The sequence below is a fragment of the Camelina sativa genome, chromosome 4 (genome assembly GCF_030686135.1).
Source record: "Camelina sativa cultivar CO46 ecotype springtype chromosome 4, ASM3068613v1".
Lineage (NCBI taxonomy): Eukaryota > Viridiplantae > Streptophyta > Magnoliopsida > Brassicales > Brassicaceae > Camelina > Camelina sativa.
The window spans coordinates 20,456,171-20,479,145 of record NC_141883.1 but is presented as its reverse complement, the minus strand read 5'-3'; the positions used below and the strand labels follow the sequence as shown (position 1 = coordinate 20,479,145).

General features: G+C 34.0%; 2 protein-coding genes and 1 pseudogene across 11 annotated transcripts; 1 reads left to right on the top strand and 2 right to left on the bottom strand.

Moving 5' to 3' along the window:
• Positions 1-893: 893 nt before the first annotated feature.
• On the bottom strand, positions 894-4,015 carry LOC104780752 (protein ABIL2-like; annotated as a pseudogene). Its single transcript, XR_015596924.1, has 10 exons — positions 3,717-4,015; positions 2,847-2,986; positions 2,542-2,624; positions 2,299-2,449; positions 2,062-2,166; positions 1,883-1,975; positions 1,736-1,778; positions 1,566-1,657; positions 1,365-1,489; positions 894-1,269 (listed from the first exon to the last, which is right to left on the bottom strand). The product of XR_015596924.1 is annotated as a protein ABIL2-like (transcript).
• A 2,773-nt stretch (positions 4,016-6,788) lies between these two features.
• Positions 6,789-10,535, bottom strand: LOC104780751 (protein IQ-DOMAIN 21). Of its 2 annotated transcripts, none has more exons than XM_087510431.1 (7): positions 10,227-10,535; positions 9,879-10,005; positions 8,323-8,646; positions 7,994-8,216; positions 7,811-7,896; positions 7,663-7,728; positions 6,789-7,467 (listed from the first exon to the last, which is right to left on the bottom strand). In XM_087510431.1, the coding sequence occupies exons 2-7, from the start codon at positions 9,954-9,956 to the stop codon at positions 6,844-6,846; spliced, it is 1,401 nt and encodes a 466-aa protein (XP_087366557.1). In that variant the 5' UTR covers positions 9,957-10,005; positions 10,227-10,535; the 3' UTR covers positions 6,789-6,843. The 2 variants fall into 2 exon arrangements, with proteins under 2 accessions (XP_087366557.1, XP_087366558.1); XM_087510432.1 differs by having other exon boundaries at positions 9,879-10,002; positions 10,227-10,490.
• Positions 10,536-20,173: 9,638 nt separating this feature from the next.
• LOC104791150 (protein DEFECTIVE IN MERISTEM SILENCING 3) lies at positions 20,174-22,869 on the top strand. 8 transcript variants are annotated; one of them, XM_087510427.1, is made up of 7 exons: positions 20,174-20,372; positions 20,674-20,944; positions 21,047-21,278; positions 21,422-21,613; positions 21,700-22,020; positions 22,130-22,384; positions 22,554-22,869. In XM_087510427.1, the coding sequence occupies exons 1-6, from the start codon at positions 20,352-20,354 to the stop codon at positions 22,347-22,349; spliced, it is 1,257 nt and encodes a 418-aa protein (XP_087366553.1). In that variant the 5' UTR covers positions 20,174-20,351; the 3' UTR covers positions 22,350-22,384; positions 22,554-22,869. The 8 variants fall into 8 exon arrangements, 4 of the variants coding, with proteins under 4 accessions (XP_087366553.1, XP_087366554.1, XP_087366556.1 ...); XM_087510428.1 differs by having other exon boundaries at positions 20,186-20,372; positions 22,130-22,349; XR_015596921.1 differs by having other exon boundaries at positions 20,193-20,372; positions 21,716-22,020; positions 22,130-22,349.
• The last annotated feature ends 106 nt before the right edge of the window (positions 22,870-22,975 follow it).

The following is a 22,975-nucleotide window of genomic DNA, read 5'->3' as shown; positions in this document are numbered from 1 at the left end:
CTGAAATACTTCTTAGGCATTAAGGTTGCCCACAGTTCACAAAGATTTTATTTAAATAAGAGGAAATATGCTTTGGAGATTGTCCAGGAAGCAGGTTTGATGGGGTGTAAACCTGTTGCGTTTTCGTTGGAGCAATCACATAGTCTCTCATGATCTACTTCACCTTTGCTTCTGGATCCCGAACCGTATCGACGTTTGATTGGGAAATTGATCTATTTGGTGTCAACAAGACCAGATTTGGCTTATTGTGTACACGTTCTAGCAGACTCCACAGGTAGATCATTGGCAAGCAGCGTTACGAGCAGTGTGTTATTTGAACGGGACTGTTGGACAAGGGATCCTACTCAAAGCACAACATAATTTTCAGATTACAGGATGGTGTGATTTTGATTGGTCGAGTTGTAAGAACTCACGGCGTTTTGTATTTGGGTATTTTGTACAGCTTGGCGAGTCTCCAATCTCATGGAAAGCCAAGAAACAAGACATTGTGAGTATGTCATCTACAGAGGCGAAATATCGTGCAATGACATATCTTACAAAAGACCTTTTATGGTTGAAGCGTGTTCTCCAAGATCTTGGTGTTTCACACGACCAACCAATGCGTCTTTGTTGCGAAAACAAGTCCGTAATATAGATTGCCACAAACCCAGTTTTTCATGAGCGAACGAAGCATATCGAGAATGATTGTCATTTCATTCGAGAGAAAATACAATAAGGTATTATAAATAAAAAAGATTTAAGATATTAATGATTTTTAATCTTTTTTTGAATTGAAAGGAGCAAATCGACGTCTAAACTGGCACTAATAATTTGTATAGGAAAAAATCCGCACATTTGAGAGAGTACATGTATAAATGACTTTTTCCTTCATTTTTGTGTTTGGTGGTTTTGAATATTAAAATTGTAAAAGTTGCTTTCACAATCACAATAAATAGAAATTCTGTTTACATTACCGTAAGTCCGTAACAACAAAATAAAAATATATATTTTCTCTATTAATTTTAGTGTATTAATAATATATATAAAAAGAAAAATGAAAATTCACAATATTCCGGTTCAGTAGAGCGCATCCACAGATAAACCGGTAATGGCATTTTAGTATTCGTCCAAGAAAGTGTAGAGAGTGTCGTCTTTCTTGGTTTTGCGTCGACTAAGCAACGCCTTGAGTAGTCGTTTGCTCTTGCTAGGTACTTGCTGCTCTGTTTCTTTCTGGTTTTCTTTCTCGAATGCCACCCGGACAGAAGCCGATCTTCTTGGTTCTGATGGATACTGGAAAAAAAAATGTAAAAGAAGAGGAATCAAGAAGAGATAAAAGTGATGAAACAAACAACTTTTTTTGGTATTGAATCGAAGCTCTTTTATACCCGTATAGGTGTTATAGATCTGCTCTTGCTTGGTATCGTTGGTCGGCTGATTGATGCTGACTTCCGAGTAGCTACTGATCCTGATCTTAGTAGCGGAAACCGATGCGGTGAAACTGATATCTTATCTGATTAAATCACACTAAAACATGAATAAAAGATCGGTGTATTAAAGATTGTAATTAAGCTATATCGGTTTTTTACCTTGTTCTTTCTTCGGAATGGTAGAGGTAAATGAAAAGGTTGCTGATCGTTGAGGTGGTAGCCGTGGAGATGAAGTCTGAGATGTCGATTTTCTGAAAAGGTTGGAAACACGGTTAAAATCATCTGATTTCACATTACCTTTGTGCTTCAAATGTGTTTGGTGTTTTTACCTAACAGGTAGTGGAGGTGTTTCCCGTATTGTAGCACGGACAGCTTTAAAAGAACGGAAAGAGGAAACCAAACTGAGTTAGGAAGAAATCTTGAAAATTGGATTTTGGATTTTTTTACAGAGTAAACATAGAGAAATACAAAATTACCATTTCGAAATTGGTTCCAGTCATCTGCATCCTCTAAACTACTTCCAAAGTACTTAAGCTTTTCAAGATTGGTAGCAGTCATAATCTCACCCGCTGATAAAGAAGAATGCATCTTTTTGCTTGTGAGTCCCGGAACTTGTGTGTGTGAGAGAGAGAGGGAGAGAAAGAGAGAATTTTACCGGGTAAGATGTATCGTATCGTTTATGGAACTTTGGAGTATCAATCACAAGTGATTGCTGTGAACGCCCTTCATGATCCATATACTCTTGGCACATCCTTAGCCTCTAACCCCCATCACATCACATTGTTGTTTTCCAACAAAAACACACTCGGTAAGAAAAATCGACGTGAGAAAGAACTTAAAGTAGGAACCTTTACGGACAAAATACAAGTTTTTTAGAGGAATATTTATATACCTGTTCGATGCAAGACACTCGAAGTTCAGTCTCTGCTACTTCATCGACTTTTTCATCGATAAAGTCGTTCACTTTATATGTAACAGAGCCTAAATGATCAACTGTATTCACCAGAGCCTTCACGGCATAATCTTTCAGAGTCTCTACAACTCTGCATTAACGTGTAACAACTAACTAGTTAGAAAAAAAGGAGCATTTTCAATGACACAATTAATCTGAAGCGGTAATTCTTACAGTACTCACATCTGCTTTTTATCGTCAGTAGTGTAAGACAGTTCGAAATACTCAGCTGCCGAATACAAATGTGCTCGCAGATTCTTCAAGTCCTGAGCAAATAAAAGAGCAGCTTAAAGAATATTGAAAAACCAACATATGATTGAACATTGTAACAACTAACCACACTTGGATCTTAATAATCATTTCACTGTTATATCGTTTTCACACATAGAACATATCTTTGTGCTTAGTTTCATTCTCTTTCTAATTCGGATGGAGACTTAACAGAAATGATCAGAAACATGAAGTTTTTAGCAATACTCATAATCTACCTGAAGACCATCAGAAAAGAGCATGGTTTGCTGCATAGATACCTCATCGTAATTCGATGCTTCGTGGGACTCGGGCATTGTAGCCGCTTTCTTATCGACAGAGAGGAAACGGTATCCTCAAACCTCAAGCCTAGCTTTCCCTGTCACTGTGGAAAGAATAAAAAGGAGAAATTGCCAAATAAGAATGCAGATAAAACCTCAATCTTCATAAACCTGTTTCATTCTATACGTTCCAAGAACACTTGAAAACCACAATCTTACTTTAAAATGCTATAAACAGAAAGACATAAGAAGATCCAAGCTGTCAAGTCGTCTAGATAAAGCACCCTTTGATTCAGTACAGACTTCTTGATTTAGAAAGAAATGTTACCATTTAAAATAATAAGAAACAAGACTATATTGCTTTGATCCACAACTAAATCTAAATAAGAAGAAACAGACAAGAAGTAGAATCCACAAGCTCTCAAAAGTAAACCAATAGATTTTGATCTGAAACAAACAAACATATAGATCTTCTTTAAATCTTTTATTAGTAACAGTGCTATCTATTAAAGATTATAAAAATTCCCAGGAAGCATACTAATGAATTAAACAATACAAAAAACAGAAAGAAGTGAAACTTTTGAGAGTAGTAGGTGCAATGCAAATGTTTATTATTTCTCAAGAACAATAAAAAAAAAGACAAAGCTTTATAAAAACTAAAAGCAAAACCCCAATTCAAAATCACTAGCTAATTCCTGAACAAATCGATGAGTTTCCTCCTATATAGAAGAAACTAAAGAACCCAGTAGTAGACTAAAAAAAAGTTTCGACCTTTCAACTAATTTAAACTGGAATTTTTTTTTCAGATGATGAGAGTGGAATCAAAACCTGAGGAACTGTGATTGTTCAATTGGGTGTTTCTGCTCGAAAGAGAGATCCAATTCGAAGACAGTAACGGTTTCGACAGAGGAGCAATAGAGATGCAAATGTGTATTTTGATTAGGTCGGAGATTTTAAGGAAGGAAGGAAGTGAGCGATGAGTGAGTGTTGGTATAGAGAGAACTCAAAACCTCCGACTTTTTTTTTTGTTTTGTTTGTTGAACAAACAAACACTCAAAACCTCAGAGTCTCAGATTTTAGGCCACTTTTGTCCCCATCATTTGCGGAGAGATACGCTCGCTCTTTTTGTTCCCCTCGCATTCTGTTTTTGTTTCCTTCTATTTATTTATTTTTTCTCAAATCAAATTTTTATATTTATGCATTTAACCCCAAATTAAAAAATATCAAAATTGTGTCATCTACATTTTAATTAATTAATAATGCGATAAATTGATACATTGGCGTGACGTATATCTATATATATATTTTGATTAAAATTATATATGATTGATGACGGTAATGAAATATTATCTTATAGAAAATTTTAGAATACTATTAAGGAAAAAAATAAATTTCAGATACATATTTTAAAAAAAAAATATAAATCAGTTGTGTTATAAAATCAAATCTGATAAAAAAAATCATGAATTTAACTCACGTCCAGGCGAGGCGAATCAAACTGGTGACTTCACATATTCTAAACTATTTATTTAACCACCAGAAAAACAAAACAATTTTATAATTTATCTCGTTTTTCATATTTAATTGATCGCTATCACCTATGTTTTCGTGTTTTTTATTCAATGTTTTCTTATTCTTCATATCCTTTCTTGTCATTTTCATTGTCAAATTTTATGGTACTTTGTTAACCCATCAAATTAACATTGTTACTTTTACCGTCCGGTTCTTCGTTATACTCCTTTTCTTCTTCTTCCTCGTCAATTTCTTCACATTTTTCTACTGAAAAACCTTTTTTAAGACTACCACACAACTTGTTAACCCATCAAACTCCAAGACCAAAATAATTTATTTTCTCATAAAATTTGTGCAATTTATGAAGACCAGCATAGTCAACACATGCACCCAATTATTGATAATTTCATCCATATGCTTATTCGGTTTTAGATCCACACATATCGAAACTTCTCAAACCAAAATCCTTACTTGCAGAGAAAGTAATATGAACACATGTATAGTTAAAACAATATTTGTGCTTTTCATCGATCCTTGTTCTTTAAACTCAAATAACATCAAATCAAGGTCTTGCGATATCAATCCTTCTTTCTTAGACTTAAAAATAAAATTTTTACTGCAAAAGTATCAAATCATTTGTAAAGTCATACACAAAAACATGTTTTACAGTTCATAAGAGATATAAAACACAAACGGATATAAGTAAGATATTTTCAAGATATTAAAAAATTTGATATATAATATTTAGTAATTCTTAAACTTTAAAATTTTTAATAGAGATTAAATATTTAAAATATTTTAAACTTTAGATGTATTTTATGTCAAATCATGATAGATTGTTTAAAATAATGCTTAATATAGAAAATTCTGGAAATTGTATAAAATGTTAATAAGTGATATGTCAAATTTCTATTGGTTGTTTAAAATCCTATGTGGACGGTTTTGTGAGCTTATAGCTCCTATTTTTTATTAGTATAGATGTGCTGAGGAAACACTAAATATTTGTAGAGATTACAAGCAAAAAAAAATCGAAAGGAAGCAAAACCTTAAGTTACGGAGAGACTAACTGAAATCGTAAAATAAACCCCAAAAAAAAAGGAAAGATTTAAAACAAGCTCGAAAGAATAACAAACTAGCCAAACTTACTCTCTCACCAATGCCAAACTCAAAAATCATCTAATTTAAAGAAAAACAAAAATCAATTGGTTTGGTGATAAATCCTCAAAAAGTTACCATCATCTAGTTTGATTTGAACTCCAATGTTTGAAGAAGTGGTCAAATATATTTTGTCACAAAAGATTTCAGCTGCCTTGAGCCGTTGGACCTTGTTCAGCTATACTCAACTTATTATATATGAACATATTGAATAAAATGCAATGGTAGTTTTTTTTTTTTTTTTTTTTGTTAAAAAATGCAATGGTAGTTCAATTGCAGTTTTGATGGTATAACTTGTAACAACTAGAAAAAATAGTTATAGAACAGTAGATGTGATATTCATTATTGTCAAACAATTAGATGATATTATATTTTTTTTTTTCGTCGAAAAGGTCATTTTATATAACTAACCAATGTTTGGGTGATACAAAGTAGAAGTTAACCATGGAAGCATATACACAGAATCTGAATAAAACTCATTTCGTATACAACCATATCTTGCTAAAACATGGGCTGACTCATTACAATCACGACGTGTGAAACTGAACTTTGTGTGTTTGAACTTCATTGCCTAGAATGATATATCGAGACAAATGTTTCATATAGCTGCATTGGTTGAAAGACCATTGATGTTGTCTATTAGAATTGAACAATCCCCTTCAAAGATGATATTAGATCAAATTATTTTTTTGTAAATTAATTTCTTTGTAAGTAACAAGCTTATGATCATGTCTTATGATCATAACAAATTCAAGTACATGTTTAACACAATAACTTTTGAGAGAAAAGAGGGGAAAAAAAATGCAATGATCTAAGGTACGCACGTCTTCGGACAGCATGAAATTCTTGATTACTTTTTAAAATGAAAATTACAATTCCATGTTTTCTTTTTCTCTGCTTGTCAATCTTAGTTAACTCAGAAACATTATCAATCACACACTGCTTTTTAAGTGGTTGGTTACTAATGATGGAACGATCATCATTAGTAACAAAATTATATCATCAGTTACTTCCTATCACCAACAGAACTTTTGGGTGCAACTAATTAAAACATGCTATTCATTTTCTTTCAATTGCATTATTTGTAATAAGAAGTTTTGAGTCCCATATTCAAAGTAGAATTGGGATTTTTTAAAATTAGACCGTGACATTAAAAACTTGAGATGATGACATGTTCATTATTAATGTCATATACAATTATGCAACAACGAAAATATATTTCAAACAAGACAATTAACCAACCACGCACATGTAAGTCTTTATTCAAGATTTAAGATGTACTTTGCTTCTAATGATCATGCCTCCAACCTCTCTTTCCAAACCCGGTAGGACTTTGACTAGGACTAACCGGCTTACGTCGGATATCAGATTTTGTGTTAGGACTCCTAGGACCAGGGTAACTTGATGTTATTGCTCCACCCGAACTTGATGAATCACAACCTGATCCATTAATCGACCCGTTTTTGGTCGAGGAGTTCCAATACGGCATAAAAGAAATTCCATGTAGCTTGCCAGTTGTGCCTTGGTCTCGAACTTTAGCCTTTGCAGATGCTGTTGGAGCCATGTAGCTTGGTACATGCGTTGGACTTTTCCGTTGCTTATGGCTTTGTCTATATGATCCTAAGTCTATATACTCTCGATCGATAAGACCCATTATATTGTCCTTGAAGCTAGTAGGAGTGGTCACATCCATTTCCACCGTCTTCTCGGATACATCATCAGATGTAGTGGTTGCCGCGGCTGTCGGGAAAGGCGGATACGGAGGTGGATTGTACTGTCCGGGACCGTGAGCCTGGCCAGTTTGACGGCCTGTGTATGGCTGAGAAGACATCCAATGGTCAAGCCAATTCCAAGCCCATTGGTTTCTATCAGGCCCATTTGTCTCGTCACCATTTGTGTGTTGCATTTGTCGCTTCAATATGTAAACCAAATCATTATGAAAGTTTTGACAAAAAAAAAAAATATGTAAACCAAATCATTATGAAAGTTTTGACAAAAAAAAAAAAAAAAAAAATCATTATGAAAGATGCTTAAGGACCTATAATGCATATCTTTTGGAACAATAAGAAGGCAATAGAATTTAGCAGAAAATAGAGTGGTGACCAACCTGGTAAGTGTATGCATAAGCAAGAGCCCTCTCTCTTTTCATCATTCCTTCACTCTTCTCTTTTTCCTGTATATTAGACATTAGCTAAAATGATTCCAACAGTGTAATTACTTAAATAAGAGTACTACGTAAGACATTTCCTCACTACCTTTCCTGGAGTTTGGTACAAGCTAGTCCGGTTCACTTCGTGCAATTTCTTTGGTTTCTCTCGTTCGGTTTGGTGATTAGCAAACCCTATTTAACGATACAAATTTAATTTTTTATGGTCACCACTATAAATGTAAATATAGTAGGTGATTTGATATGTGCTGGAATTATTTTCAATATGTACCGTTGTTTGGTTTTCCCATCCCGGACCGCTTCTCTTCTTCCTCAAATTGTTTCTTAAACCGGTCATGAGCCACTTGGAGCCTTCTCGCTCTGACTCGACCTTGGACACGAACCAAAGCTTGCATACATTTCATAGTCATTTGCGCCTGTTTCCGTACATGGTTGCCACGGACCAATGCTTGTAGCCTAACTAGTCCTTTCAAAGCACGAAGTGCTCGTCTCGCCTATAAGAAAAAGACCAAGCAGGAATGTTTCTTAAAGATATATTGTGGAACATGAGAACCGGTAAGAGTTGATAGTAAAATGGTAAATAGAGGTGGAAACAAATACCAAATAACCCCTATAGTGCGATTGGATGAGCACGGCGGCACTATCTTCCTCCGTCTGGCGGTTGTAGCCGGCAAGGCGAACAACTTTAGCGGCAGCTTGTGCAGCTGCAACGGCGGCTTCAGCGGCAGCTGCAGTGGCTATAGCCACAGCCATAGCGTGTTTTCTGTCTCCTACATTGGTTGCTGGAGTAGAAGCTGTACTCTCGACGTCATGAGAGATCTCCGGTGAGCTTTCCGCCGGGAAATTTTCAAACGACACGACTTCTTGCGTATCGTGTTGCTGCTGCCATCTATCGGCATTATTACTACCAATGTTGTTCTCTCTCTGCATGTATTTAAATCAAAGTGTGACCATAATATTAATAGTAGTAATCATTTAATTTGATGAACCTTTCCATCTTTATAAGCTTTTTCGGCTAATGATTACATCCTTTTAGTTTTATATTCTCCTACTATTTGGTTTTGCACATTACCACTATAGTAATTTGAGAAACAAAATTGATAGAGATTAACCTAAATTGTACAAAGCTAGTATATTGATATTTTTTTGGTTCAAAAAGCTAGTATATTGATATATTGACATCTTAGTCGAAACTCAAAACTCAAAATCAAATTCTGATACATAAATTTATCACGGTCATATTTTTAATAATAAGACGACAGTAAATGTTGAAATTCAGTGAGTTGGGGTTGAGATCGATCCCATGTATAAAGTAAAAAATGATAAAGATTGTAGATTTGTAGGGCTAAACATTGAATAGTGGTAAAAAAGAACATATACTATAGTAGTGTGAAGATATATGCCTATCTATATATAGATTGATACAAGTTGAATGAATTGTATACTATATCTATAGGTGGGGAAATTAAATGGGGTGGAGTGATGGCGAGGGAACAAAGCAATGCACATGAAAATTGGGAGATTGAAAAGAAAAAAGATTTTTTAGGAGTCATAAAAATCATATTTTAATGCTCTTATAAGGAGCCTTCTTAGTCTATCTCTTTCACAAGGGGACCAATCTTTTTCGGCTTATAATTAATAAATAGGTACGGTCTAAACATTTACTTTGTGAAACACAACTTGTCATACATTTATAAGATGAAAGTTCGTATAGTTTGCTTTCCCCTTTTAAGCTATAGTAAACGTAAATATAGTTTACGAATCCTCATAAAACAGGTACAAAAATAAGAAAATATATGGTTCATTGCAACAAAAATAGTTATGTATGTAATTAATATGGAAATTGCTTTCAATCAAGAAGAAAAAGACATTAAAACAAATTTGCTTACTAATGAAGGAGTAGTTATGTGGTCGTATTAGCTATATCTTATCATTCAAGTTATGTTTCGTTAGCACTGCTAGAAATTAAAACGTTATGTATATTTGTACTTTTATTGTCTCTTTCTTTATGCTATAACAATGGTTTCTTATGAAGATCCTCTTCATGATACTTCTAAATAGCCCACTTAATGCCTAATTTCTCTAACATACATTAAAATATATGTATATATAACTATTGTGCTTGACAAAAAAAAAATTAAAGGTGTGATTAGAACCTTTGAATCTTTAGGAGAGGATTTGAAGACTTTCTTCTTCACCGTGGAGAACCATCCACCACTCCCTTTCTTCCCCATAATTTCCAGTAAAACTCTTTGATCGTAAGCGATCTCTTACTAGCTACTACTGAACAATTAATGAAAAATTCGTAATTATGTTTAAAGATTCCAAAAAGTTGCTGTAAATACTGCAATATATAGCCAAACCAATTCAGAAATAGTCAAAACTAGAATGTATAACAATGTAATATTATACCACAACATTTTTTTTTTGTAAAAGAATATTATACCACAACATGCGATCAGTATGTGTAAAAGTTAGACATATATGTGAATTTAGGAACTTACATGTTTGTGAAATGTGATGATCAAACCATTTGAAGCAATTCTTGAAGTTGAGAGAGAGAGAGAGAGAGAGAGAGAGAGAGAATGAGAAGAGATGAGAAGAGGTGAGAGATAGAGAGAAGTCACAGAGAAAGAGAGGAGATGTCTCACTCATTTTACCACCGATAATGAAATGAAAATCATTAACGGAGTCACGTGGGGTTCGGTTAAACGCCGTTAAGTGTTTTTACGAAGTTCACGAGGTTTTCTCTACTTTTGTCTTTTCTTATTTTAAGGCCAATCGCCATTTTTTTCTTTTGTATTATGTCTTCTGACATTTGTAATGATCGAATTCTGTATTTATATATTTTGTTATATTTAAAATATATTTGACTTTTTTTCTTTTAAATTTGTGGACTTGTGGACCTAAGTTCTTTGTACACAAAAAAAAAAAAAAATGGACCTAAGTTCTATATTTGTTAATTACATATATATATTTCTGATAAGATATATTTATATTTCGGAGATGTAGTAATCAGAGAAATTTTCTAGTTGACACCGAGACATATTTCAAGAATTTATAGTTATATTCGACAAATAAATTTAGTGCATGATGAGCTAAATTATCTTGATCAAATTCAGTTTTGAATAATATTCCTAATTTGTATGTCGGTGAGAAAAAAGTTTGAAAATAGATATGATATTATTAACTTATATTTCTCGTTTTATCAGCTAGTTTATAGTCAAAAGAAATTTGGATCACATACATATAATCATTAATACACATTAAAAAAGCTATGACTTATAACATTTGTGACATGAGTATAGATTTATCCGAAACAATATAATATATAAACAAACTGACAAAAAAATGTTTGATACGTTACAAATTACAAATCAAAATTTCAAATTTGGTTATGTATATATTTTTCTTACAACATTTGGTTATTGTATTATTAAATGAAAAAGTCGATTAGGCATTGGAAAACTGAGAAGATGAAACAATATCACTTTAGTCAATGTTGAACTGCAACACTTCATCATCTTCATCGCTCTCGAGTAGTGGTTGTGGAGATACAAACTTCGATAAACGGATGTGCTCCAATCCAACAGCCACCTCTTTAGTTGTTGATCTTTTTGTGTTTTTTATCCTAACACAGTTCCTACCTAGTTTTACCACTGCTGTGACTTGTCATGCTCCAAATCAGTTTATTTTTTTAATGTTTTTGTTCATCATGTTATTACAACAATTTAAATTAGGTTTTTATCAATTTACTAAATACCTATTACAATTGGCAAAGTCTTGTTCTTCTTGAACACATATATTGATAATCCTTTCAAGAATTTACACAAGTTTCCTCACCACAATATTTTCGATTTCCATTCGCATTGAGTATTTTCGTCAATATTTAGATCAAGGAGAAAAAATGCATTAATTTTGCTTTAAAATACGATAGTTATTGCTTTTTTGTTGCATACAAATGTACAACATTCCTTCAGTATAATAGAAAGCAAGAATAAAGTATCGAACATCTGGTTTATGATACATCACAACGGATTTTGGATGGCTTTGTGCAAAAAGAAAATGACAAACGTATAAGTCTACGACACTGGCAAGTCGCAACAAAGTCTTTCAGTACTTTATTGAGAGTTATCTGAGAAATAAAGAGCATCGTAAGACACCAAAAATGTTTCTACTACTTTTCGAAACACCCTGCATGGATCTGACCAAAATGTTTTTGTTACTTAAGTTGTTTTTCTCTTATTGACTATTTAGTATAAGTCTGGTCGACTATTAAGTTCAAAGTGTTAATTAATTAATTGCATAGTTTATATTTTTTTAAAAAGATATTTGTATTTTGAACTGAGTCACCTACCTTAGGAATTTGACAAAAACTAGATTTTAACCCGTGGTACACCGCAGACCAATTTTTTAAAAAAATAATAACGTTTTATTTTTTTTGTTTTTTATATTTAGTTTGTTTTGTTTAATTAAATAATAATTTTGTTTGGATTGTCAATTATTATAACAATAATAGGGGACATAAATACATACATATATAATTTCTAAGCTATAGTCGGATTAAGTCACAATTTTACCAATGATTTAATTGTTTTATAAAATTTTAGTTAAATTACCCTGATTTAATATGTATAATATTCTTATATTAGTGGTATTAACCAAATAATTAAAGGAAGTTTTAACCCGTGTTTCAAAACCGAATTAATAATATTTTATATTTATACTAATGTTAATGCAAACTGTCATGTTAATAACATGTCCCGCTATATAACAACAAACCGTCATATTAGTGGTTTAACCCGTGTTTCAAAACTGTTGTATTAGTGGTTTTGGTGGTGTGTTATGTTTCGTTTGTGAAGTTGATATTTATACATGGAAAATGCTTGATGAGCAAGGAATTTACGATCCGTAATAATAAAGAGAGATTTTAGTGTTTTTCTATTTGAGTTGATAACATTATCGCAAAATAATATTCAGTTTCTTAACACGGTATATATTATGTTAAATGTTTTTCTTGATGCTAAAGTTAAATATACCCGATTATTGAGTTTCTAAAGTTGGGTTCTCGTTTTTATGAACTTTATTAATGTTATAATAATTATTGCGATTGTAATCATTTGTTACTCAAACTCGGCTGTGTCATTTAAATTTAAGAGATGATACAGTCTCTAAAGATCTATTACAATATGTTTGGAGATTTTTACAGGATTAAAATTTTTATGCGTAGAATTGTTTTTGGAAAAATCGGAAATGTATAGATATTGTCAAGATATTTATGGCAATAAATGTATCAAATTAGGCCGATTTAAATAGTTCCATTAAATGAGTTTCCAAGAATTGTTATTTTAGGAAAATAGTTAGGGGTTAATATTGTAAATAAAATAAATTAAACAACCAAAACTTCAAGGGGCATAACACAAAATGTACTTCAAAAATAATAATATAGATGACACCCAATTAATGTTTTTTTTTAATGTGAACTTAATCAGATTTAAAAGAACAAAAAAACAAATATGACAATGTGCAGTTGTTTTAATAACGGCGACCTAACTTCTTTATGGAGGACCCAAGACCTACACCACCTCCAACTCCAAATTGGACCACCACTCGGTTTCACTACTCATATGAGTCTTATATATATACATCCACACGAGTAGCTAAACTATATTTTATACATGCATCAAAATATTGTTAGAGAGCTGTGTTTTTTTCTTCTGATGTAAATAAAGATTAAATTCAACATTTCTTATAAATGTTACAACATATACAATGTAGTATATATAGCATTTAAAGGGGAAAAACATAACATCATGTCACATGTTTTGCTGTATGGAAAGCCGCACGGCGTTCGACAATATCTATACACACATAGAAAGTTCTCCGTACGAACCTAAAGCATGTCGAAACCAGTTAGATAAGATGAAAAACTGGTGTGACATGTATCGTATTGGTATCGAACTCAGAATACAAAAGTGACATAGTCAGGCACTCAGGCTCATAAAGGAAAAGTATGAAGCACATAGCCAAAGCTTTATGGGCCTTTCATTTTTGCCAACACTGTCTTCGTATAAATAAAAACAAAAGGACGACACAGTACTTTGCTAACGACTAAATTGAATAAAATTAAAATACTTATTTTTTCTTTTGTCATCTGAAATTTAATTAATGTACTAGTTTTTGGTATCAAAAGATGAAATAAAAGCTCAAAAAACGAAATTTAAGTTGGTGAACGATATAAAAGTTCCAATAATTATAGTTGGTGGAAAACAAAAATACTTCCTAATTTAAGCTTAATAAAAAAAAACAAAAAACACTAAAACAAGGTGGAAAAACTTAAACCTAAAATTAAATGTGACGAACCTTTAAACTAAAAACATAAGCAATTCCATTAAAATTTTACGAAACACACAAGCCTTCAAAAATAAGAAGAACTCTTCTCTAAAACACATATAAATGAGATACATTAACCACCTCCTCTCAACACGAGAACTAATTTTTCAAATCCAAAAACAAAGCTTCATAATTGGATGAAGAAAGACAAATTAAAATTAAAATACATCAAAGAAAATATTTTTTTTATAAAAAAAGATAAATTTTTGATAAATTAGCCGAATCGACAAACTTTCTCAGTTATGTCACTTATGAGAACATCTTTTCTGTTTGCCACACAGGGATTGTAAGAAGACTTTTATGCCCTTCTTTCATCAGACGCGAAACTTAAGCATTTTAATATGAGATATTTTATTTTTATTTTTATTTTTTTTGAGAAAGGTGACATAAAGTAGGAAGAGTTGCTAATTGTTTCATCGGTAAATGCAATACTTCGGCGAGACAAACCAATGGTCGAATTTTCATAATTCTGACTCTCTCTCTTCTCATAATTCTGACTTCCCCGAGTATCGACTTTTCATCTTCTGAAAGCGATTGACAAACCGTTAGATTCAGCATTTGTGAGTGATGAATTTTTTATCCAGACATTTCTACATGCTAATCCTCCAGCTTTGCTTCCATCTGCCGCTATAGGGGAAGCCCCGCAGACTAGTTATGGTGTTCAAAAATCTGACGCTTGGTACGATAGTGAACTATTTTGCAATTTTTTGGCTTTATGTTATCGTGTACTTATCCTTTACCCTTGCTTAAATTTGTTTAATGTTGAGTTAGATGCGTCCATTCTTAGTGCTGGAAATCTAGCCACCACCGCCGCCCATAGGTAAATCAATTGTCTACCAACAAAATCTTGTCTCCTTTGTTTGGTGTTTTGTGTCTTTTTACACAAAAAACTTTGTTACATTTTACAGGACAACCGATCTGGTAAACAAGAGCCAACATCCCAGGTTTTGTCCACTAATGTTATTTGCCTTCAATAGGTAAACCATTTCTGTTAGGTCGATTTTGGTTGTTTTGTAACATAAACGTTATCCACCCTGCAGGTCATCTAAGGCAGAGGACCTGATCCAACATCATAGGTACTAGTCCAACATTTATTTCCTCTAATTAATATGGTCCACCATATCGGACTACCGTTTCCAACTTTATTCCACTTCTAACAACACATGATGTTCGTCTTACAGGTCATCTCATTTGATGGACCATATCCAAAATACCAGGTTCTTGTCCACCACATCTAACGTTCTTATTTTTTATCTATTGTTTACTGTGTATGTTAACCAAAATAACTTCCAAACCATGTATCTCTGAAAAATGGTGGACCAAATACATCATAATAGATGATTGTCCACAATTAACATGGTCTTCGATTGAGTTGTTTATATCACTCGGGTCTGAAGAATTTGTTTATTGTTCCGCACAAGTCTAATGAAGAAAAAGGCACTGGTATTGGTCTACCTCTTGTCGTTGACAACCAAATCCAATAGTCAAGGTATATGTCAACATCATTATGTCCTTCCTTTCGTTGGAGGGATCATATTCGCTTGGTCTATTAGTAACAGTATCCCAACCACTCCCCATTGCAGGTCTGATGGAGACTCATGCTCTAGAAATGTGGTGCTTCTGGTAGACCATATCCAACTGCCAAGGTATATATGTCCACCATTATTGTCTGTGTTGTTCGTTCGTTTGAGTGGATCATATCCGGTTGGCCCATCTGAATCAAGAACCAACAAATCTTCCTATTGCAGGTCTCATGACGACGCAGGTCCATCTAGAAAGGTTGATCCTTTGGTGGACCAGAATCAACAGTCACTGTATATGTCCATAAATATTATGTAATTCCTTTGTCTTTCTGTTTGGTCCATTACTAACAACATACCAACTTTTCCCCATTGCAGGTCAGATGAGGACGCAGACACTGGTAATGTTGTGCCTTTGGTGGACCACATCCAACAGCCAAGGTAGATGTCCATCTCCTGGTGGACAAATTGTTGGCATTTTTGTTTGACAAACTTGTCTATTGCCTGTTGCATTGATTGTGGACAACATACCAACATATCGACGTCCTGATCTCGCAACTGCTCGTCTAACTCTATCCAAGTCCAAAATCTATGGGTTCCATTTCCCTCTCCACCCTTCCTTTGTAAGGATCCCATTCAGGCAGGTAATCTTTGTTAACATGTTATGTCCACTTGTCAAAATTATAATTTGGCTCATCCTTAGAGATCCTCAATGCTTCACCTCCTAGGTCAGCATAGTCGAACATCTCGGCTGGACCCTCATACTCTTCTATCTGGGGTGAAGTTTCTGTCAAATTTCTCAATATTGAGCCTGATAGACCATTTGTCTCTTCATACTAATCCACTAACATGTCCATTGCATCTTGTTCATTTTCCCCCTCCACAATGTTTCAACGAGTATTAGATCCTTCTACAATATCATCAATTACTGTCTTCGAATTCACCTTCCTCTTTCTCTTTGGTTTCATCTTCTCTTCCAATCATTTTCTCTTCCCATTCTTGTAACCTAAGCTTGAATCATTTCCCCACCCGTCGTTTGATTCCTTTTTGCACCATTGCAAAAACATGAAAAAAAAAATTATCCACAATTAATGCAAGAGAATTTTAGTTTTTCCCCCAACCATAAATAACGTTCTTTCGCAACTGGCCAAATTAAATGCTACGACATGTTTCTTTGGAAAATGCCCATATTAAATGGGAAGACATACCTTCGATTTTTCGACCACCACTAACTCCACCTTCTCTTCACCAATCGTGTTCTTCATATTTGTTTAGGTTTACTCCTAAACAATGGCATCATTAACTGCCATTAACTCTTTTTTAACACACTAAAACACTTAATTGACCGAGACTCGTTACCATTAATATGTGTCGCATCAGCATTAACGTCGGTCATTTGAATTTACCCGCCTTTACCATTAAGAGGTACTTTCGTCTTTCACAAGACAATAATCAAACAGGCATTTCTAAGAAAGTTTTACTCGAAACTGACATTTTCAGCCAAATTTCCAAAATCATATTTGACAACAAAAAAAAAAAAAAAAAAACCCTAGGATAGCACTAATCTAAGTTTTTCTTCCAAAGTTAGCACATACGCTCAAATGTTCCAAAATTAGCATTATTCATTTTATTTTAAATAATAAAATTAATTATAATACTTGCGATTTTGATAGCTTCACTGAAGATTTTGGCGATGGTCGTGGCAAAGCTCCGGTGACGCGTATCAATTCCGATCTCAGATAGAAGAAGAAGAAGAAAAAAAAAAAAAACTACGCCGTTAAATTATTCCAGCCATGATTTCACTCTGTTACTCCGTTCTCAGCCAAAACCTTCTTTAGGTACCCTTACTGTTAAATTATTCCAGCCATGATTTTACAATTGGCTTGAGATTGAATCGAACATTTATGGTTGGTGAATCGTGTTGGTTTAGACTATTTTTGAATCCATGGCACAATTTGTTGATGGGTAGAGGGAGAGAGAGAAGCTAAAAAAAAGCATACAACTTTTGCCTTTTCTCATCATCCTCACTCAGATCACTTTGTTTTCTGATTTAGGGTTCTTCAAAAACATGAAGAAACAAAGGGTTTTTTTTCTTTATTGTACATTATTTCGATTTGAGAAGAGAGAAGAAGAGACGCCATGAACATCTTTAAGAAGAAGACCACTCCCAAAGGTAAACAAAAAGTTGATAATTTTTTTACCATTGTTAGTTTTCTGTGTGTTTTATCTTCTTTATCTATGAAATTGCGATTAATGAATGGTATGAATATTGTTGGTAGAACAAAATCAATCTGGATAAAAATGAGAGCTTGAAGTGTTTGTTGTGTTCAAAATTGGATCTTGCTGTGTGGGTTTCTGTTATCCATAAAAGGGTAGATAGATTTCTTTATTAGATGTAGAAAAATTGTAAGTTGTCTTGATTTATGTTTGCTTGTGAAGTTTGTAATCCTGCTTTAAGTTATGATTTTTTTTTCTGATTCTGCAGATACTCTTTGTACCAATAAGAGAGAGATGGTTGTTGCTACATGAGGTATGTTGAATAGGTTCCAATCTTTATTTAACAAAGTTTGGTTTCTGATTTAAGTAGATTGTGTTTTGATATGTGTCACTCTATTGCTACTTAGTAAACAGATTGGATTGAGTGAAGAGTGTTTTACCATACCAGTTGTGGTTGAGATTCACCAATGACACATAGATATTCACATTACATTACATTGTACTAGTAAAATTGATTGAATTAAGCCTTGTCTAAAATTCAGGAAGCATTGTTGAAAATTTAGGAAGGGATCCGTAAATATTAGGAAGACCTTCCTAAACGGTACAAGATAGACTTTGGCGATGTTCTTGACGGAAACAACGGTGGTGAGGTTTGGTTAGGCGGTGGTGGTGGAGGAGAAAAGGAAGAGAACGAGGAAAGTGGATTGTGGGGAAGGAATCAAGAAGATGGTTCTCAGTTTAAACCTATGACCGAAGGTGATCGGGCCAGATCTGAGAGACGGAATGTAAACACGACATATCTTTTTTTTTTGGATTTCTGAATATTTAGGAAAACCTTCCTAAAATTGAAGAACGTCTTCCTAAATATGATGATACACTTCCTAAACATTATGTAATTCTTCATAAATTTAAAGAAATGAGTTTTTGAATGTTTTATTTATGTTTTGCCTTATGTATCAGCTTGGTTCTATTGTTGTAGATAATGATTGGAATAAGAAGCTTCATGTAATCTTTAAACCATTATGTTTATGAAAATCATCCTGAATTTCAATGAGTTTTTCCTCAATTTTATTGAACCTCCCTAAATTCATATAAATGTATTTCTAACTCTATATTTTTGTGTCTTTTGCTTCAATTTGTCAAATATTAGTAGATTTCTCCATAAGCAAGGGGTAATGTTTTCATTTTTGTTATATTAGGAAATCCAATTGTTTTATGAAAGTCATCCTGAATTTTGTAAATCCTTCCCAAATTTCATACAATTCTTCCTTAATTCATATATTTCACTATTAAAACAAAGTGCAAACAGAAACACATGACACTGTTATTTGGGCAAAGTTCAAATTCTATGGCAAACATGATTTCATACAATTCCACATAATTTCGGTTAATCATGAAATTAATCTTCATTATGCTCAAATTACTGAAAAAACTAATTTGTTTTCTCTTAGAGACCAACCATCGAACACCTTATAGGCACTAATAAACACTACTAAGTAACACCAAAAAAAATGAAGCTTAAGAACAATAGGCACAAAACTGGAGACTTCTATAACCGTCCTAGCGCAAAGAGTGAACTTCGGCTCTGAAATTCCGGCAACCACTTCAACGTCGTAGCTTCAATCATCACATTACCAAAACGATCGGTCACATTAGTCGCATACTTAATCCCAAATCTGTTTTTCTTCACCAAAGACTCTTTGATAACTCCTTCATCGCTTTCCTCTTAATCTCAAGTGCCTTAACTATCATCTCATTCTCAATCTTTTCATCGTTATCACCATCAGAACCGAGAGAATTACGAAGCAAAGGAAGAGAGGACGCAACATCAGCATCGGAAGCAAATTGAGTATAGACTGAACCAGCAAATTATGGAGTTCTTCATGTTACCAAAGAGAGCTCGGGTAGCTTCGATCAGTCATCACCGTCAACATCACGCTGCGAAGGAGAGACAAAGGCTTCTTGGGATTCGTTAGGGTTGTTTTTGTTAAGCTTTAGGTCTCGATTATGGTGGATATGAATAGAAAGGGATCTAAGCTGTGTCAGCGACGGATTACTATATCTTATGATTTTTTGGGATGGCGGAGAGAGGAAAAACTGAGGAAAAATAATGAAGTGAGCTAAGTATTAGAACATGTAGGAGAAGAACTGAAATTAGAGGTAAATTAATTTAAAAAAAAAAAAATAAATAATATATAAATTTGTGTTAATTTTGGAATATTTTAACTTATGTGATAAATTTAGAAAAAAAAACTTAAAATGGTGGTATTTTCGAGATTCTCCAAAAAAAAGTATTTTTCTTTTTATTATCGTTTTTTTTTGGGTATATTTTTAATTACAAAACGTCACACCAATTGTGATTTTATGTCAGAAGAAGACTAAAAAAACCTGCAAAATCAAATCCTCGCAAGACTCGGTGAGACCGGAGAAGAAGCCAAAGCAGAGAGAGTGAGAGAGATAGAGAGATTCTCCGGTGATAACATTGAAGCTGTGGGAGCAATGTATCCGTCTGGTCATCAGGTTAGTTGAAGAATCTCTCTTTAATCTCACCGTGATTACTCGTAAAAATCTGAACTTTAAAGTCTATAATCTCTCTTACGCGATCAACATCTCTCTGCGATTTCTGTGAATCTGGAGACGAAAGACTCGAAATTTCTTGTATATTACTGTATCTACTCTCGAAATTTCGTTTCTTTTTTATTGCATGCGGCCCACATTGGATAAATTTTTTAGGGTTTATAGATTTTACACGAATTTGAGAGTTAGGTTTATGATAGAGTGGATTTTGATTCAGGGTTTTGTTTGTTGTATTGAATTGTAGATTTCGTTTCAGAGCACTCCTTCGAATGTTCGAGATCCATCACCGATGATGATGGGGTCGGACCAATCTTCACCAGTTCCAAGAAATGAAACTCAGAATGGAGGAGTAGGAGGAGGAGGCATTGCTCAAGCTGAGTTTGCTATTTTCAATTCCAAGAGGCTTCAGTCTGATCTTGAAGTTATGGGTAACAAAATCAAACAGCATGAGGATAATCTCAAGTTTCTCAAGGCTCAGAAAACCAAATTGGATGAAGCAATCCTCGACTTGCAAGGTTCTTGAGATCTATTTGTTCCTTGCATATAGCTGCATGCCAGCTACTTGTTGTTGTTTTGTGGATTGAGATTTTCTTGTGAATTACAAATGTCTTTTGCAGTTCATATGAGCAAGCTTCATTCGTCTCCTGCTCCTACAAGTGAAAACTCTGATGCCAATCTTCAAGGTGAAGATATTAATGAACAGATCCTTCGCCACGAAAAATCAGCTGCTGGAGTTTTAGGTCTAGTTGAGACTAGTCATGGCGCTCAGGCTTCTCAGTGGATGCAGACAAAAGGTGTTGTTGGTGTTGTAGCGAAACTTGCGAAGGTCAATGATGAGAACCTCAGCCAGTTAGTTCCATTTTTCACTGTCACTTTTTTCAGTTTACCTTCAAATTCTCAGTGTCACAGATTCTATTGTGACAAACCTTTCTTGCTATATTTTTGTAATCTGAAAACTGACTAGTTTCTCTCGTGGTATTTTAAAAATGCAGGATTCTGTCAAATTATTTAGGGACGCGCTCGATGTTGGCAGTTGTATGCAAGAATTATGACAATGTTACAGCTTTAGAGAGTTATGACAACCAAGGCAACATTGATAGAAATGCTGGCCTTCACGGACTTGGCGCTTCAATTGACAGAACGATTGAAGACAATTTTGATGTCATCTGCCTTGAGAACCTGAGGTACTAATTTTGTTTAAATCATTTTGATGTATTACAAATTTAATTAGATACAATTCCATCTGCAATCCTTTTCTGATGACTTCTAGGCCGTATGTTGGTCAGCACATAGCTGATGATCCGCAAAGAAGGCTTGATCTTCTTAAACCAAAATTGCCTAATGGTGAGTGTCCTCCCGGGTTTCTCGGATTTGCAGTGAATATGGTACAAATCGATCCAGCTTACTTGCTTTGTGTCACATCATATGGATATGGTCTTCGTGAGACCTTGTTCTACAGTCTATTCTCCCGCCTTCACGTTTACAAAACAAGGGTCGATATGATTAGTGCCCTCCCATGCATAAGTGATGGTGCAGTATCTTTGGATGGAGGAATCATCAGGACACCGGGGATCATCAACCTTGGAAACCGGTAACATTCTCACAATTTTATAAACCGAAACCTTATTTCTCTCTCTCTTTGGGTTCTTATCTTTTCTTCTTGCTGTTTTCCGAAGTTCTAAAACCAATGCAATTTTCAGTGATCAGGTGAACGTGAGATTTGCAAAGCCAATTGCTTCACACACAATGGACAACTATAATGAGACAGAAAAGAAAATGAAAGAGCTGAAATGGAAGAAGGACAAAACGCTGGAGGACATGAAGCGAGAGCAAGTGCTCCGTGAGCATGCTGTCCTCAACTTTGGCAAGAAGAAAGAAGAGTTTGTTCTATGCTTGACTCAGAGTTCATCGGCAAATTAGGTCGTGAGACTTATTCTCATGTCTCTTCTATCATAGTTAAGATGCTTCAACCTAAGTCCAAACTTTGATATGTCCGTTGAAGCAAATCATGGAATCGTCTATATGATCATATCTTTGTTTCGGTTTTAACTCAAAGCTCAAATATCTCTACCTGAAAAGTTTTTATGGCTAACATTGATTTGTTTATATGTTGTGGTGCCCCAGCAAATGAACACACCCAGATAGAAGGAGAGCAAGCAAAGACGCATGGAACTCTAAGTGACAGTGACCCTTCCTCCTGAAGGAATCCTATTTTCACTATAAAAAGTTGTTTCCAAGCTTAACTTTTGATGTTTTTCCATGGAAATCCTCTTCTTATCAGAGAGATGATATAGATTTTAAATAAATTTTCTGGAAGGGTAGTAAAACGGTTTGGTATAGAAAGGTTAGCTTCGGTTCTGCGTTTCTAGTCTTTTTATTTGTTTTGGTTTTGACTTGACCGTGTGTGTATATAATCTATAATTTTCTAGGCTTTCTCTAATCATGATATGTTTCTGTTGTTTCCTGTACGGTAATTTGAAAATCAATGTTCCTAAACATCTCGTTCACTATTAATTTCAAACTGTCAGATTATTAAAGAAAAGTAT

What these genes read in the sequence shown, in the direction of transcription:
- LOC104791150 (XM_087510427.1), top strand. Translation starts at nt 20,352, where the DNA reads ATGTATCCGTCTGGTCATCAG. An exon ending in TGTATCCGTCTGGTCATCAG is followed by an intron (nt 20,373 to 20,673) that starts GTTAGTTGAAGA and finishes ATTGAATTGTAG; the next exon opens with ATTTCGTTTCAGAGCACTCC. An exon ending in AGCAATCCTCGACTTGCAAG is followed by an intron (nt 20,945 to 21,046) that starts GTTCTTGAGATC and finishes TGTCTTTTGCAG; the next exon opens with TTCATATGAGCAAGCTTCAT.
- LOC104780751 (XM_087510431.1), bottom strand. Translation starts at nt 9,956, where the DNA reads ATGGGGAAGAAAGGGAGTGGTGGATGGTTCTCCACGGTGAAGAAGAAA. An exon ending in CGCACTATAGGGGTTATTTG is followed by an intron (nt 8,217 to 8,322) that starts GTATTTGTTTCC and finishes TTTTTCTTATAG; the next exon opens with GCGAGACGAGCACTTCGTGC. An exon ending in GATGGGAAAACCAAACAACG is followed by an intron (nt 7,897 to 7,993) that starts GTACATATTGAA and finishes ATCGTTAAATAG; the next exon opens with GGTTTGCTAATCACCAAACC.